Source organism: Chaetodon trifascialis, chromosome 18 (genome assembly GCF_039877785.1).
Source record: "Chaetodon trifascialis isolate fChaTrf1 chromosome 18, fChaTrf1.hap1, whole genome shotgun sequence".
In the NCBI taxonomy this organism is placed as follows: Eukaryota; Metazoa; Chordata; class Actinopteri; order Chaetodontiformes; family Chaetodontidae; genus Chaetodon; species Chaetodon trifascialis.
The window spans coordinates 17,268,085-17,280,489 of NC_092073.1; the positions used below are offsets into that span (position 1 = coordinate 17,268,085).

At 45.0% G+C, this 12,405-nt stretch overlaps 1 protein-coding gene across 1 annotated transcript in view; it reads left to right on the forward strand.

The window, feature by feature from the left end:
* malrd1 (MAM and LDL receptor class A domain containing 1) overlaps nt 1-12,405 on the forward strand; it is a 48,482-nt gene that overhangs the window by 34,163 nt on the left and 1,914 nt on the right. The window contains exons 21-31 of the mRNA XM_070986480.1: nt 22-202; nt 2,942-3,070; nt 3,174-3,335; nt 5,593-5,750; nt 6,373-6,574; nt 7,179-7,457; nt 8,243-8,368; nt 9,319-9,385; nt 11,867-11,958; nt 12,100-12,196; nt 12,293-12,353. Of these exons, the coding sequence (XP_070842581.1) occupies nt 22-202; nt 2,942-3,070; nt 3,174-3,335; nt 5,593-5,750; nt 6,373-6,574; nt 7,179-7,457; nt 8,243-8,368; nt 9,319-9,385; nt 11,867-11,958; nt 12,100-12,196; nt 12,293-12,353 (1,554 nt within the window). The remainder of the gene's footprint in view (nt 1-21; nt 203-2,941; nt 3,071-3,173; nt 3,336-5,592; nt 5,751-6,372; nt 6,575-7,178; nt 7,458-8,242; nt 8,369-9,318; nt 9,386-11,866; nt 11,959-12,099; nt 12,197-12,292; nt 12,354-12,405) is intronic.

Below are 12,405 nucleotides of genomic sequence, written 5' to 3' on the forward strand. Positions count from 1 at the left end.
CAACGCTGCTCTTCTCCCCAGACGGAGAACGACTTGTGGGATGCGTGGAACAAAACGGAGCATCAAGGGAACAATTGGAACCGAGCAGAGGTCCCCCTGAGGAAGCTGAGGAACTTTGAGCTGATCTTTGAGGGGATTCGCTCGAGGGACGTGAGTGGAGGAGCCGCCCTGGATGATCTGGAGTTCATAGACTGTGCCCCAAGTATGTGATACGAGCAGTCCACACGTTTTGTAAGCAGTCTAAGTGTTATGCCCTCAGACCAGCAGCGGGGAACCTTTTTTCCTATCGAGGGCCATTTGAATTTTTATAACCTCCTTCGAGGGCCATACTGAATTATTGAACACATAGATCACAGTAACCTCTAATGCGATGGCGGGAACGGCCTCTCTCTGGTGAGACGTCTGATGTCAGATGGTAGCGATGATGATACTGCTTCAGCGAGTCTTTGCAGGAGGCGGTTTTAAAAAGAGCTGCTCACAGTCGAGGGCTGTCCCAAACAGAGTCGCAAACTTCAGTGTGTGTCTCCTCACAAAGGGAAAATCCTCATGACGTACATACAGTTTATAGACCTTGAGCAGAGGGAGGTTGTTAGCTTTGAGCTCACTGTTGCTGGGCTCATCAGCTGGTCCCACATTAAATTTGTTAAATGAGTTTGTTCTTGCAGAGTAGGATAATGCTCGGTGTTTCCTCTTTACGGTTGCCACAGCTTTAATTTCACTTCAAATGATTTCCCATCTGAAAGCAGGGAGGTATGAATCTGGCTGGAGCTTGAGGTTCAGCTCTGAGAGGTTCTTGGTAACGTCCACCGTGAAGTCCAGATCACACTTGCCATCGCTGAGTTTCCACGACAGGTTTTCCTTTCATCTCCATGAATTCTTTGAGACAAACGGACTCTTTGGAGCTGTTTGACTTTGTCCAGTGCCAGCAGCTCTGCAGCATCAACAAGGCGCTCCTTCACAAACTCTGCTTCTGAATGAGGTTTTAGCTTCTTCGCCATTAGCCCGCTCACCACAAAACTGGCCTGCATAACACTACCTTTGTCAGAATGTGGTCTTGTGAAAGCTGCTTCATTCAACTACATTTGTCATTGTAGCCCAACAAACACACTGGCCTCTTACTTCAACAACCATACCATACTTGACCAAAACCAACGGACAGTTAGCCTAGCTTATCATGTGGATTGGAAACAGAATTACAGGTAGCACTGCTCTGTGCTACCTGTAGCTCTCAGCAAATAAGCATGTGTTAACAAAAGGTCAAACTATTTATTTAACAGGGTGTTATGGAAAGTGATCAACATCTGTTGGAAACTGGTAAGAAATGCCAAGACATTCACTGAATCCCATCATACCAGCGAACGTGTGATGAATAAAAAGCCATTTGCCTTTTTTGGCTTAAGTACTTTACAGCACTTTCATCCATGTTTGAGGTGTTAAAAATGCAAGTAGGTGGGCAGAGAAGATGGGAAATGTCTTGAAAGGCAATTGTTCCCGAATGCAGCACTGGAGTGGAAAGTTTTTTTTCTTCTTTAAGCCAAAAATCTCACCACCTGGCAAAGTAATCAGCAGTATTCAGCAAACTTCACGCTCTGTGCAGGGCAGCTGTGGAAGTCTAATTTCTTTAATTCAAAAGTAGCCTTTGATAGTTTGAGAAAAATATTTCATTATTAATGTCATTAACTCGCTTAGTCAGTTGGCTTTTCATACCAGCGCACATCTGACTTTTCCTTGAAGTTATCACATCTGTAAACTGGTCTTTCAAGATTACCGAACTCGTGAATTGACTCTGTTTTGTGAACCGTCAACATTCCATTAATGATTGATGTAATCCCCTCCAGATCCAAGCTTTCTTGCTATGATTACTTTGTCAGGTGGTTTCCCTGAATAAGTGACCATAGCAGTGAGCGTGGCCTAGAAAATGAATCTGAGTTTTAAAATAATTCTGGAATAAATTCGATTCCGCTTCTCTCTCGCCATCCTCTGTCTTGCTTTATCAAACGTACTTCCAGTAATCTTCACAAGCAAGTTGTAAATATGCTGTGAAATTATTTTATGATCTTTTTAACTGATAGTTTGGGGTATGAAATTGATTCTGCCACTGGCACACTCAGAACGTGAGCGGAGACAGAGAGCGGCACTGTGTCTCAGAGGGAGAGAGTTTGATTTTCTGTGTTGACAGACGCCGTTTGATGTTTATGTCCGAGACAGATGTTCCACATTAAACAGGACCTGGCACAAAGCTGGACACCATGTGGGATGTTTCCTTTCCCTCTCCAGCACATAAACATAAACACACTTGGAGAACATAGAGAGACGTAACCTATTATACAGACCGACAGTCAAGCGAGACGTACATCAAAACAGACTGCGAGGCGTCCGCTGGACGACTGGCTGTCTGTCCAAAAGTAAATGACACTTGGGCACAACTTCCCTCAGCTTTAAATGCATGAAAAAAAAAAGATTTTCAGTTTGTTCTGTGATGGTATTAACCCTGCTGAACTCCCAGAATGACGTTCAACTCTTCGCTTGCTTCAGTCAACGTTTAATGTCTCTGCCTTTGAAGTCGAACAGCGCACACACCCGTCCACATGCAGAACGTAGCTTTATGTGCTGTCTCTGCTCCACCTGATCTCTTTTCCTTCCTCTCCGTTCTGTCTCAAACCAGGCGGAGCTGGAGGAAGGAGGCTTTGACTCGCCTGACAGGCCTTTGTCTGCTTTTGTTTACCGCCTTCTCCGCAGCTCGCATCCTTTGGCGCAGAGAACAGGAAGGCTGTGTTTTAATAAGACGCAGTTGTAGCTTTGTCACTGACGTTAGATTTGATGGATCTGAACTGTAAAGGGGAGATAGTTTCCTGTCTGCTGGGTCAGTCCTAAAAAAAGATGAAATATCTGATAATTGTTCCTCCCTCAGATCTTTCCCTGTTTGTGTGTGTGTGTTTAGATGCCGTGGATGCTGTCAGTTGTCCTGCTGTCACAGACTTTGTGTGTCGCAGTGGTCACTGCATTGAGTCCCACCTGGTGTGCGACAGCAAGCCAGACTGCGCTGATGAGTCCGATGAGATAGACTGCGGTGAGTAGAAATGAGAAATGACTTTCTTTGGAGAGTGAATCCGCCTCACCGTGGAGCTGAAAAACAACTCTCAGGCCGGACTTCTCCCTCTTCTCTCTCGCAGACCACATCGCTGGCATACCAGGCGCTTGTAGTTTCGACATGGATGAAAACCAGTGGGAACAGACCTGCCAGCTCCATCAGGACACCGATGACGACTTTGATTGGAGGATCGGTCATTGCAGTGAGACACCGGGAGCTGGACCTCAGGCCGACCACAGTCCTGGTCAGTACCCACCCGTCCGACTGCTCCAAATTCAACAATGTGCCATCCAAAATGACTACATAAGCATTTCTGATGTGACACAACCATCAGCAGGGCGTCGTTATTAGTCTGCGCCTTCCAAAGCAGTCACAAATCACCGCTGGAAAATAAATCTGTCCTGTGATCTTACGCCACCATGGTCACGGTTCGGGTAACTTCTGGCATAAACAACACTGGGTAATGTTGGGGAAACATCTCGGTCATGGTTAAGAGAAACAATATTGACTGTTGGTAGGAAATGGGAAACAAACTGCGGTCTCCGCTGGCAAATTCCCGTGTTTCGCTGACCCGTCCGTTCACCCCCACCTCCTCCCTGTGCAGACTTTGCAGCTCTATAATAATGCCACCCAACATTCTCCTCTGCGCCCGGCGGAGTCGTATGTCAGTTCGAGGACTTTGTCACTTAAATGTTAGCATGTGTTGTTTGGGGATTTTACTGGGACACGAGTATATCTCCAGGTTTTAGTTACAGGAGGCGGCTTTGGAAATCAAGTTTGTGAGTTCTCCTAACCTTTGACACATTTCATTAAGGGCTCTGTTTGTGCTCAAAACTCGCTGCGTGTGTTTGCTTCCTGCCTTGTTTTTTAGTAAAAGATTAATAATGCTGTCAAAAAAAAAACTTTGCCAAAATTATGAACAAACAGCTCCTGCGTCCTCCTGACATCCTCCATGTTTTTTCAGCTCGCAGTCGGCTCAGTGCAACGCTTTTGTAATTACAGCTTGACAGCTGGGAAACTGGAGCTTTCGACAGGCATGTGAAGGCAGGGTTAATAATACATCCTGATCAATGTCAGCGAGTCAAACTGAGCTTAACAGCATTGGACGTGTTGTTTATCCTGTGTACAGTGATGCTGCTGCATCAAAACATGATTTTTGCCACTGATTAATGAACAATTAATCCTGGAGTAAGGTTACACTCACTACTCAAGGCAGTGTAAACCTTCATTTCCATCTGACTTCACCTGTAATTTGTGTTCATTAATTGCTGTTGGCATTTTGTTAGTACAGCTTTGCTTGCCCGCCCTTGAAAAAAATCACTCTTGGTGTTCATGGACGACCTTGATAAACAAACAGTAACAGCGTGAAATGATGCAAATGAAACTGCAGTTTTGTGTAGTCTAAGTTAATTTGAGGGGAGACTGTGTCAGAGCACAGTTTGCTTTACTTCACAGAGAGAAAATGAAGCAATAGACAACAAGTAATGCAGAGCCAAGTCCAGGAGCAGCCTGAGTCCATTAACACTGCTCAGCTAAAACAACTTGCAGATTAATCAGTCAGTCTGGTTTATGTTGTTGGAAAATGATGGATGTAAACCTTTTATTTGACCAAGCTGCATATTTTTATTATTTTCTGATCATCTTCTTTGTCACATTGATCAGTAATGTTAATAATCATTAGTTGCAGCTTTAATTAGACCATTTTGAGATATTATAGGACTTTCAGCTCATTCGTCACTGTACTGGGACGTGTATCATGTTTACACTGGATGCTCTGATGCTGCAGAGGTGACGTTGGACTGGAGGAAGGTGTGCGACACCGAGTCATCGTATCATGCAACATATCTCATAGATTGACCGTACGCTTGAGTACCGTGTAGCTCTAATTCTTCCTTTTATGGACTGTTTGTGAGTTCACGGCCACTTCTGATTGGCCAGTTGAGTTTATTGATCTCAGAGATGAATCTGGACGCTGTGTCATAGAATGAACTTATGACCTCACTCCAGAGCAGATCAATAAGTCATCTGCACCAAACACACAAGAGAGCTGGAGGACAAGAGGGACTCATGAGATCACCTGGTTGCATTGTTAGCTAACATCTGGATGACGGAGCCACATGTGCGGATGCAGACACTGCCTTTAATCAGACTGACTGCAGAGACTGTTTTGATGTTTTGAGTCAGGAGTGTGTTTGTGAGTGGGAGCAGGTTGCTGCACTCTGTGGATTGTGATGGGCTTAAATCCTCTTTTTCTCATGTGGAAAACTCCCACTTTGTTCTGGCCTCACACAGATGCCGTCTCATCTTTGAACCAAGCCGAGCTGAAGAAGCTCTCTGCAGCTTTAGGCTGCAGGCTGCAACACAAATACTTTCTTCTGTCCAAATATCATGTATTTTACTTACTTCTTTGCAGCAGTGAGGCTAAAATCTAATGGTTGGGTTGGTTATTACTCATAACTTACATTAACATACTACCACTGTGTTGTGCTGTATGTCCAAAGGTGCTGGTGGGAACTTCCTGTACATACACTCAGCCACGCAGAGGGAGGGAGACATCGCCAAGGTGACAACCAGGAGTCCATTTCCTGCTAGTATCGGCGTGTGTCACCTCCGTTTCTGGTACTACATGCACAGCTCTGACAGGATGGGAACACTGAAGGTAATTTAATCTGAGCCACATCTCCATAAATAATTCTTATAAGTCTTTTTCTGTTAGTTTGTGTCATGCATCTGTCTTCCAAACATGTTTTTTTTTCCTTTTGTATGCGCTTTTAGATGATCCATCACAGTCAACCTGAAGGCTTAATTTGGTTTTGTCAGAAATGTATTTCCTCTTTCACTGAGCCTGTCACCACATTACAGTCTGCTTACTGTCAATCACCGGCGCACCCACAGGAAGAAATGAACGTCACCCTGCCAGGAAATAATCCATCAAAGCCCGTCACCTCACAGGCTTGATTGTCATATCCATCTTTTCATGTCTTTTTTAGCCGTCTTTGTTTGCTGGGTTAATTTCAGGACGACAAACACTAAGCAGACATTAAGAAAGCAAACTAATTGGGCATGACACTGAAAAAATAAAAAAACACGTCGATGTTCACAAATGAGCCAGAATTAGAAATGGCACCTGTATAAATGACTCATTTCTTAAATCCGGTTCTGTTATATTCTGTTCACTTCTGTCCATTACTTAATGTGTGGACGTATGTGGAAATGCAGTCTCAGTCTCAACGTCCTTTAGTGTCACCCACTATTTCCATGCTTGTTTTGCACCTCGTCAGGTCTACACTGTTGGTCCCAGTGGCACCAGTCTGTTGATGTGGTCAGCCACCGGCAAACACGGTAACCAGTGGACATACGCGCATGTCATCCTGTCCAACCCGGCTCCTTTCAGAGTGACCTTCCAGGCAGAGGTGGGCGGAGACATGTGGACAGACATCGCCTTGGATGACATCTCCTACACTGCAGAGTGTGTGGTTGGAGGTAAAGCCAACGTTTCGTCTATTGTCTCTTTTCACTTTTCCATTTGGTTTCTTGTTTTTTTTCTTATTTCCTGTCCTTTCAGCACTGCTGCTCATTTTTCAAGCCATTTCCTCCAATTTTCACCTTCTCCCGTTTCCTCTTTTTCCACATTTTCTGTCCACCAACATCCATGCTCCCCTGCTCCGTTTCCATTTAAATTGTGTGGACCCTGAGGGAGAGTGTCGTGAGTTAATGGGGCCTGTTGCCCTGTAGGTCCATATAAATTCACTGTGGACCCTGGGTCAGCGCCGAGGGACGGCACAGAGGGCAATAGGGGGGAAAAGCAATTCCATTTATATTGTGTCGTTTCCTCACTCCCAGCCCGACACTCTCGTTTCACCCCTGAGTCGCTTCTTTGGCTGACCTTCTGAAGAACCAGTCCTCGTGATCGATCTCAGACAGACCATTAGCATGTCTCTTTTTAAAAAATCCTCTGAGATTTCTCCCTGAGGGATCCTGACTGTGTGTGGACTAAAGTCGATAAAAGCAGATTTAAGGTGTGTTAAGCTGTCGGCGTGCATGTGTAAGTATGTGCATGTGTCTTCCCTGTGATGTGTCCCCTCAGGACCAGCAACTCCGCAGCCTCTGACCTGCGCTGTGGACCAGTACCAGTGCATGTACTCCTTTCAGTGCATCCCAAAGAGCTGGAGGTGTGACGGAGAGCCGGACTGTGCCGACCACTCCGACGAACAGTTTTGTCAGGCTGTCGTGCCCGGTACTGTTCCTCCTCAGGACAGCTGTCTGATTGGACATTTCCAGTGTCTGAATGCCATCTGCCTCCCCTCCATACTGCGCTGTGACGGCATCGCAGACTGCCCCGATGGAGAGGATGAGTACAGCTGCCGTAAGTGTGTGTGTGTCTTTGTCAAGAAGGGTTAGTGACTGATGTCAGTATACATGCAGCACTGAGGACAGAACAAACACTTCACAGGTGTTTGGTGACAAGAATATGACCCATACAGACTTATCAACAGTGTTTAAAAGCTATGAAGAGCTTTGACAGCCACAGGTGGTTCAAACAAGTGTTGGTTAAATTAAAAAACATGCTTTCTCATAGCAGTGGTATGTAGCCGTCGCAATACCTTTAAGCCAAATTCATTTATCTGTCATGTTTGTAATGACAAATGTGTGGTGATACATGATATTACAGGCAAAGGCTGGACAAATAAAACTGTGTGGCTCTTGTAGATATGATTAAGGGGAAGAAAATATATATTTTAACATGTTCTTCTAACCATGAGGCCAGTTGTATTACTGGTCTGTGTCCTTGCATTTAAAACCAGCCAGTTAAATCAGTTACCAACATAACTGCATGATGGGTCTTATTTACCTGTTTAGTTGGATTTTAACTGAAATGCATTTCTTTTTATTTTTTAACTAAAAAAAGAAAATGATTCTTCTGTGTAGGAACCAGTTTTCCTGGCGGTGGAAACGCTCTGAACTGTTTGAAAATTGGTGCAAGAACTGGGAAATTGTGCCACCTCTTGCATCAATGAGAGCTTGAGTTGTCATATCCCATTTGTGGTTTGCTCGTAGTGATCTGAGAATAAACCTCTCAAACACTCTGCTCACCCCTTTTCATGTTTCAGTAATGTCTCCCTCTGCTTCTCGTTTTTTTTTGTCCCCCAGCTCTGATGCAGTGTGAGCTGGGAGAACTGGTGTGTGAAGGTTCGCCCGGTTGTGTCCCTCTTCAGAGGCGCTGTGACCACTCTGCTGACTGTCTGCCTTTTCACTCCGATGAGTCCAGCTGCCATGGTAACATGCTTTTACTTACCTTCTCATCTCAAGCTTTTTGCCATTAACCGTAGTCCATTTTATCATTCCCCGGCCTTGAAGGTCAGACATGCGACAAGAGGCACACTGATTTTAGAGAAATACTGATTCTGGCCTTCGGCATAGCTCGATGTCGATCAGTGCTTTTCACTTTTCATATAGTTTAAGTAGTTTTCACTTTCATTTCATTGGAGTTATTCTCACATTTTATTTAAATATAGCTCTCCATCTCTGTACAAAAGGCCTTCAAGCTGGGTGGCAAGCTGTCTTTCCTCCATCTGTTTGTTTTGAAATGCATAGATTTTGCTATTTATATACGTATATCACACTCTCATGAGCCACCAGTCAGTTTTGACTCAAGTGTTGCCAAACTTCATTCATGCTCATTTCCAGCCTTAGCAGTGACTCCCAGGACATTTTCAAGTCTGGCTGTTTAGTCTTCAAAGCACACCTCAGCGGTTACAGCGAGCTGCCAAAATCCATTAAAACCTCTGCTTTCTTGCATATTCAGGAATAAGACCAAACCTCACATTTAGCCTGCGTTCACTGCCAAGCCAAAGTCACTTTATCAAGGCTGAACAGGACTTCAGGTTTTCATAATGGTGTTTGAAACATGATGACTATTTAACAGGCAACCCTGATAAACCTCACACAGCCTATGGAGGGACGAACATTTGCAGGCAGATGCACAGGATGGGAAAAAAAATGCTCTCTGCAGAGGTTAATGGATGAAATTCAACAGTTTCCTCCGACAACCTAATTCACTGATTTCACGTTCTGATGTCAGAGCAGTAACATGCTTCACCGTGCGTCTGTTTCCCGTCAGGAGGACCGAGAACTTGATGTTTGTGGGTTACACAGAAACAGAGCAGAGGGTTTTATTTTCTTTGTATTTTTTAGATGATTATCAGTTTCTTCTGTGTGATCTGCAGAGTGTCCTCCGCTGTATTGCCTGGATCGTGGCTCGTGCCTGGTGGAGAGACACGGGCCGGTCTGCATGTAAGCTGAACTTCACGCTCACGCCGCTCAACACACACCTACACACTCTGTCACACTTCTAAACATGCGCAAGCAAAGATAAGCATCATGTCTGCTCTTCGTACTCGCCCTCCCATCCTTTATCTCTCTTTGTAACACTTGAAACATGGAAATCCCATCAGCCTTGTTTCTCTCCTTGGAAGAGACACGCTCCACGAAGCATGTGGGAATCTGCTTATCCACGACAGCTTAACCAGGGTGGCTCTGCCTTCTTTTATCCACCCGCACAGTGTTTCCTGGGAATCTCTCGTGGATTCTGCTGGTCAATATTTAAACACGGCCCTGCTACCAATGGTCTTAGTGGGGAGACCGAAAAAAAAACCCCTCAGGCGTCAGATAAATCTGCAGGGAGGCCGTCATGTTGGCGTAAGCACAACACATTCCAGACAGACACACCGGGATGGCTCAGTTGGAGATTTTTTAGGAAGCTCATGAATCTGGTTGTCTGCATCAGCGGCTTGGAATGTCTGCAATGAGATATTTCATCCTGAAAGTAAGAATGCAATAATGAGACTTGCCGCTGGATCTGCTAACATCATTACGCTCCAGCGAATCCTCAATGAGAGATTCACATTTCCTCATCCTCAGTCAGAAGGCTGCTTTTTCCACAGACTGGATGGGAATTGCGCAGCAGGCGAGACACTTGTTTACCAGAGTCACATCACTGACAGCACAAAGTGTGCAGAGTATATTGTGATGTATTATTGAAAGAAAAACCCAATCCTACTCAAAACTGAAGACTTTTTAAAATTTTTGCCTGCTACTGCATATTTATCTGCTTCCTGTCTTTGCATTAATTCTTCGTAATGCCATCAGTTCTCTGTCTATGTCGACAGTTTCCCTATAGCCAGTCAAATCTCTACATTTTAAACCATATTTGCCCCTTTCCCACCAGTTTCCGTGAAAGACTTCCCAGATGTTTCTCTGTAACAAACCATGTAAACGTACCTGCAGAAGTCACGTTGGTGCGTTTAGATGCTGCTGTGGTTCTTGCTCTTTAATACCACCGACATCTGTCTCTGGTCAATCGGACACAGACACGCCCCCCTTGACACTCAGAGAAACAGGAATATTTAAGACTGTTTCTCCTCCTGCTAAAAAGCGACTGATAGAAAGAGTTGTGTATGTTGCGTTGTTTTGGGCTGCTAAAAAACGCTGATTAAATGTGATTTTATTTGGGCTTTAAAAGTTGTTTTTCTGCACTGTGAAGAGGTCTCACTGCTGCTCGCTCTCACTCTCTCTTTGGGCCTCCTTGTCTTTGATTCCCCTTTTTATTCACCCCCCCCCCCGTCCAACATTCCCCGATGCAGCGCCGCCACCACTGCCTCCTCTCATTTTGTAACAGGACTTTACCGCCGCCATTCACTGCACAGTGTGGTATGGAGCTCTGGTGGCTGCTCCAGCATTGATAACAGCCGCGCTGTAGCAGAGCCCGACACCAGCGTTGGAGGGCACCTCTGGCTCAGTATTTGCATCACGTTCCTCCACTCTGCTGAGCAGGACCCACCTGGGAACCAGGCCAGGGACCGCCCACTGCCATGGCCAGACCGTCACACAATATATACCCTGACCCCCTCTGAATGATAATGACAGTCTGGCTTCGCTGAGAGCTGTGTGTTTCGCATTAGAAGGTCAATGTTGCTCAGAAATCAAGCTGATACTGAACAGATGTTGACTTGGAGCAGAGTGTGCGTTTGGTCGAATGTGCAGCTCACCAGGGAGGCCCAAACTGTAATTACTCTGTGTTTCCATGCTGGATGTCCAGCACATAAATCTTGCACCATTTATCAAGATAGTGATGTTTTTTTGTTTGTTTTTTAAGTAGTGTGAGAGAATGTGTGTATGTACAGGGGTAATAGAGATTATGATTTATATTCTTTTTAGTATTTTACTTTATTTCACTTTTATCATTTGGTCACATTTAAAAGGATGAGGCCAGTTTTGTTCTTTACTTTTCTTAATGTCAACGAATCCCAACCTGGGCAGCCTGGAGCAGTTACCAGAGGGTACATGGAAAGATCGTGGAGTGGCTCAGCTTATTTGAACAAATAAAACACGAGTTTGTGTGAAAAATGTTTATATTTAAGAGCATAACAAATTGTTGTGAGGCTGATCTTAACTACATTTATTGTCTAACTAATAAACTGCAAAGGACTCGCCTCCCACCAGCCACAGCCAGTGTTAACACCTTAACAATGTGCTGCAATCGTGAGAAAAGTGGTTTAAGAGTAGTAGTGTTTCATAACATCCAGTTTAAAACACGTGGAACATGAGGAGTGGTGCTGATGGAGGTGTTTTAAAAGGTGATGCCCAAGACTATTAGGGACGGGCAATTAACCCAAAAAAACCAACAAAAAAAGCCTTTATTTAACAGTGAGTTAGAGCTAATTGATTGGCTGCTGTCATCAGTGTCATAACTTTCAAACTGTTCTTTGATCACAGGTGTCATCCAGGATGGACCGGCAACCGTTGTCATGTGAAGGAGAAGCCGTCTCTCTCCACCCCGTCGCCCAAACCGGAGGACAGACAGCTGGGTAATAAAGAAGAGCGTCTCCCCGCTCGTCTCTGTTAAACTGTCTCACTTGAATTTATGCACTGCATCGCTGCAGACCCTGTTAACGTCCCTGCAGTTCGTTAAAGGCAGCGATGATTCAATGTGCGTCCCTCTCGTTTAGACGCCGTGTACGTCGGTATCGCCATTGGACTGCTTCTGCTCGCAGCTGGAGTCGCTGTCTGCGTTCTGGCTTTATGCAAGAAAAAATGCTGCTTTATGTGAGTTCTGCAATGATGACACTGTGGCTGCTTTTGCTTTTACTTAAGATGATGATGTTGATGATGAAGAGTGGACTTTCTTTGCCGGCTCCACAGAAAGTCCGACACGATGGAGTACGGGGTGATGGATAACCCAACCTTCGATGGGAGAGCAGAGGTCAGCACACTAAAATGTCCAATCAATCATCAGCGATTTCTGTTCGGGCAAC